Source organism: Labeo rohita, unplaced genomic scaffold (assembly GCF_022985175.1).
Source record: "Labeo rohita strain BAU-BD-2019 unplaced genomic scaffold, IGBB_LRoh.1.0 scaffold_1552, whole genome shotgun sequence".
Taxonomy (NCBI): Eukaryota; Metazoa; Chordata; class Actinopteri; order Cypriniformes; family Cyprinidae; genus Labeo; species Labeo rohita.
Window position 1 is genome coordinate 1 of NW_026127728.1, and position 5,130 is coordinate 5,130.

Consider the following 5,130-nt stretch of genomic DNA (forward strand, 5'->3'; position numbering starts at 1 on the left):
AAAATCAAAAGTTCTTAGTGTATTTTAGCTTTGGATTGTCTGATCATTTTTATATTTATTTAATGATTCTTGTCATCAGATAGAAAGCTTAACAGTTTTCGTTTCATGTGTTGATTCAAGTCAGATTTCTTTAGGATTACAATTGCATACCATTGTCTCAAAGTTAATAGATATAGATGAAAAAACACAAATCTAATTTTATTTCAACTGGGTGAACCTCAGATATTTGTCCCTTAACATGTCTATTTTTCTTCTAATTTCTTTAGCTTACAGTTCATGCTTTAGGACTTGATGTAAATATAGCAGAAAAACCAATGGAAATTGTCGTCAATGTGATCGACCAAAATGATAATAAGCCTGTGTTTACTCAGAATCCTTTTAATGGACATGTTCATGAAGCTGCTACAAAAGGTAGGTGTATGGTGCAGGTTCTCAATAAAATGGCTTTTCTTTTTTTTTCTTTTTTTTTTTCCTTCAAATTCTTCTGTACATTTTACCACCTAATTAGCCTTTATTCTCTCACCAAAGATTATGAGTTTATGACTGTCACAGCCACTGATGCAGATGACCCAAATGAATACAATGGTATAGTCAACTACGCAATTATCAGTCAAGAGCCACAACTTCCAAAACCGAACATGTTTGATATCAACATTTCATCTGGAACCATTTGTGTGCGAGAAACAGGCATGGACAGAGAGGTGAGATGTGACATTTGATGAATCTCAAAATAATGATAAAATGACTTCATGTAAACAAGCTCATCAGTTATCTTCCTTTTCAGCAATGGCCCAGATATACTTTGTTAATTGTGGCTGCTGACCTGAATGGAAATGGTTTTTCAACCACTGGCACAGCTGTTATTACTATTACTGACAGCCATGATAACCCACCTCAGTTTGAGCAAACCTTGGTAATGTATATTTATGTATTCAGAATGTTACACTAAACCTCTTATAGGTGTTTAAACACATTAATACTTCTACGCATACCATACATCTCCTTGTTTTAGCATGTCGTATCCGTCCCAGAGAATAAAGTAGGGGCTGTAGTGGCCACACTTACAGTTACTGATGGAGATGAAGCTGGATCACCTGCCTGGTCAACCAAGTATCGGATTATTAGTGGTGACAAGGGTGGGTTTTTCAATGTCAGTACTGGACCCAGCCAGCTGGAGGGCATCATCACAACTGTAAAGGTACTGTATAGCTCATATGTCTGCCAATTGGAAACTGGTTGTGATGATATACCTTAGTAAAAGATATTTTCCATTTAGCCCCTGGACTTTGAGAAGAACAAGAAATATCTTCTGTTTGTGATTGTTGAGAACGATGATCCATTTGTCGGTTATTTGCCCACTTCCACTGCCACAGTCACAGTGAATGTAGAGGAGGTACATGAACCTCCCAATTTTAATCCAAAGGTAAAGGTTATTTCCAAACCTAAAGATTCAACAGTTGATAGTGAGTTAATTACTTATACAGCCACTGACGGTTTGAGGAAACCTTAGTAATATAAATTAAACAAATATTTACACATAATAGTATAATATATATTAAACATTTGTTTAAATATTATTTGACCAAATATTCTATTCCACTATAAATCTTTTTTTTTTTTTTTTTTTTTTTTTTTTTTTTTTTTTTTTTTGTATGTTTTGTTTAGTACACTGCATCTGTCACTGAGAGAGATGATCCTGGATCCCAGACTTCAAGAACAACAAGCAATACATTCTGTCTGCAATGATTCATTTATAAACCCTTCACCAGTTCCTGCTATTAAGTTGTAAACAAGGTTAAATCTGCAATGTATTATCACTACTCTTTCTGAAGAATGTAAATCTGTCAGTATAATTCTTATGATCGTGTAGAATTGATCTGGAAAAGTAATGTGTGTGTTATCAGTCACAATGCTTGCTCATAGTGATTGCTCATAGGCTTCCAGCAAACATGCTCTTAATTTTTAATATGTTAGCTTGAGAAAGACAACATACTGATATTCTATTTAAACTTAAAATTCTTTTCCTACTGCTTATTCTTCTTCTACTTCTTCTTCGATAAAAAAAAATCTGACTGTAACTAATTCTAGAGCTTTCAAGCTTTAACCCTTAAAGGAGAAGTTCACTTCCAGAATAAAAATGTACAGATAATTTACTCACCCCATCATCCAAGATGTTTGTCTTTCTGTTTGTTGAAAGTAAAATTTGCAGATAAGGTAAACTTAATCTGATCATTTCTCTAGTAATTTGTGTGTGTGTGTGATCTACATAACTCTAAGAGTTCTAAATGTGTAATGTGTAATGTATTTTTTTTTATTTCCATATTACAAATTTCTACTTTGGATTTACTACAAATTTGTTAGCATAATTTAAAGTTACATGTACTAATTTTCTAATTTTCTAAATAGTTTATTTCTTACTATTTACTATTTCACCACTGGAACACGTGGTACACGTTCTCACTCCCAACTCGTCACATATTGACGACTGGTCAGGACCATAGACTGTAAAAAACATGGACGTAGTGTCCGTGACGTCACCCGTAGGTTTCCGAAGAGCATTTTTGAATTTCTTAGTGGGCGGGAGTCGCTTGTCGCCATCTTGGAATCGTGTCACTGCACGTCACTCTTGAATAAACAAAAATGGGCAAATAGGCGGGGTGTGGGTGGAGCTGGTCGCTTAAACCATGCACGCCGAGAGCAACGGTGGTGACAGCAGCGGCAATCCACCTGTTACTCAAGTGGCCACACCCTAAATTATGCAGAACTTTAAGGCTTAATATAAATTAAATGGATGAGTTATAAAAAAAAATTCACCCCCCTCAGAGTTGACATGAAGGGCAAAATTAGCTATATAGACCAAAACCACTTTTTTGAACCAGGCTGTAAACATATTTTTTCTGCTGTGAAGTTGGGCATTTTAACATGGGGAGTCTATGTTTAAGCCGGGCTCACACTACAGGATTTTTAAAACCCTAACCGATTATAAAATCTGGTTGCAGCGCACACATAAGGAGAATCTTTGCAGATTATTTTCCCTGAAATCTTAAATATGCACACACTACAAGATTTGAAAACTGTGGCGCATCACATACTACAAGATATTATTAAGATATCATGACGGAGGGAGCGCATTTATGTAGATCAGGAGGCGCATTCCCTTCACAAACAAATGTAATCCACTGCATCTTCAGCGGCTCAGATGTTGGGAGCAAAGGACGACCACTATGTTCATTATTATATCAAGCAACAATCGCTCAATCAGACATACACTACCGTTCAAAAGTTTGGGGTCAGTACATTTTTATTGTTTCTTGTTTTTTTTTTATTGTTTTTTTTTTTTTTAAGAAATTAATACTTTTATTCACCAAGGATGTATTAAGTTAATAATTAAAAGTTTATTAAAAGTTAATAATAAATAATTTACATTGTTATAAAATATTTATATTTTGAATAAACACTGTACTTTTTAAACTTGTTATTCATGAAAGAATCCTGAAAAAAAAAAAAATCACAGGTTCCAAAAAATATTTGGCAGCACAACTGTATATTATCCAACATTGATCATTCTAATAATAAATCCGCATATTAGAATGATTTCTAAAGGATCATGTGACACTTAAGACTGGAGTAACAGCTGATAAAAATTCAGCTTTTCATCACAGGAATAAACTCTATTTTAAAGTATGTTAAAATAAAAAACATTATTTTATATTGTAAAAACATTTTGCAATATTACTGTTTTTTTCTATATTTTTAATCAAATAAATGCAGCCTTGATGAGCATAAGAGACTTCTTTAAAGACTATTACAAGTCTTACTGACCCCAGACTTTTGAACGGTAGTGTATTCTTGTCTAACTTACATCCAGCGTTGGGGAGGTTACTTTGGAAATGTAATAGGTTACCTATTACAAATTACCCTTTTTAAAATGTAATAAGAAGTGTATCTTTTCAATTACTTTTTAAAAGTAAAGTAACTGATTACATCTGATTACTTTTTGATTACTTTTAAGTTTCTAATGGATATTTTCAACTAAATCATTTTCAAACATTTATACCAAGCATGCCTGTTTACTGTTAGAATTTCAAAATCTTTCATCACTTGAATTAAGATTATACTAATTTAATTTTAAAGTACAGCCACCACAAAACCAGACTTCATGACAAAAAAAAATTGTTTACTGTTGTTACAAAATCAAAATTTTGCATAGCTATGACAGGACACACTGGCAAGTAACAATGCCTTGAAAAAAAAAAATAAAAGATATACATAAAGCCAGATAGGCAATAAAAGAAAAACACTGGTGTCTCATAGCCGTCAATGCAATTAGGGAAAGAAATTAATTAAATGTGTGTGTGTGCAAATGCTCTTTATCCTCCAAAAATCAAACTGGGCAATAGAGCGACAGATAAAGTGTCCACACCACACATCAGTCATCATGGGGTAGGTCACTGGGACAGTGCTGTTTGTTGTAACAGAGCAGTAAGACCTGTTCCATGTGGTCATCACTCATTCTGTTTCGAGATGAGGTTAAAAGATTGCCTCCATGACTAAAAAGATGCTCCACTGGAGCACTGGAAGGCAATGTGGTGTTGTACTTGATAAAAAGCCTCTTAACTGTGGGAAATGCCTTAAGAGACGTCAGGTTGTTATCTGAATCTTCTAAGTACTTTTGAATTCATCATTAGTTGTGCTGTCAGATGATGATTTGGCATTATGAAAGACAAAAATTTTTTCCTCTGATTCTCACTGTAGCTGGACTGTGCAGTGGTTCCTGAGCAATAGCTTCCTGCAGTAAGGTTCTCCTCATGTCGTAGCTCTTCTCAGGGCTAAGCCAGTTTAAGCAGAACTTTGGCAGGGTTGCGGTCGCCATCTTTGCTTCATGGCTGGCTAACACTGATCCAAAGCGTTCTTCTATGGCCTCACTGATAGTGGTAACGATGTGTGAATTATAAAGCAAATGAGGCATCTTTTCAAATAGCTTTGTCTTGAGGCTAAGCAAAGTAGGGATTAACATTTTAAGTAACATTTGCTTTCACCCTGGAGAATGTCAATGGCAACAGCTAGAGGCTTCAGAACCTCAGTGTACTCTTTCAGGAACGCAGACTCTTGTGGATGAAGCCTTGGCAC

General features: G+C 34.8%; 1 protein-coding gene across 1 annotated transcript; it reads left to right on the forward strand.

Moving 5' to 3' along the window:
- Window positions 1-266: 266 nt before the first annotated feature.
- On the forward strand, window positions 267-1,510 carry LOC127158544 (cadherin-2-like; the record flags this gene model as incomplete). The annotated part of the gene is made up of 5 exons (XM_051101626.1): window positions 267-422; window positions 537-701; window positions 785-913; window positions 1,013-1,198; window positions 1,277-1,510. Coding segments are annotated over 5 exons (870 nt in total), but the record flags the coding sequence as incomplete, so codon positions are not given.
- Window positions 1,511-5,130: the final 3,620 nt, after the last annotated feature.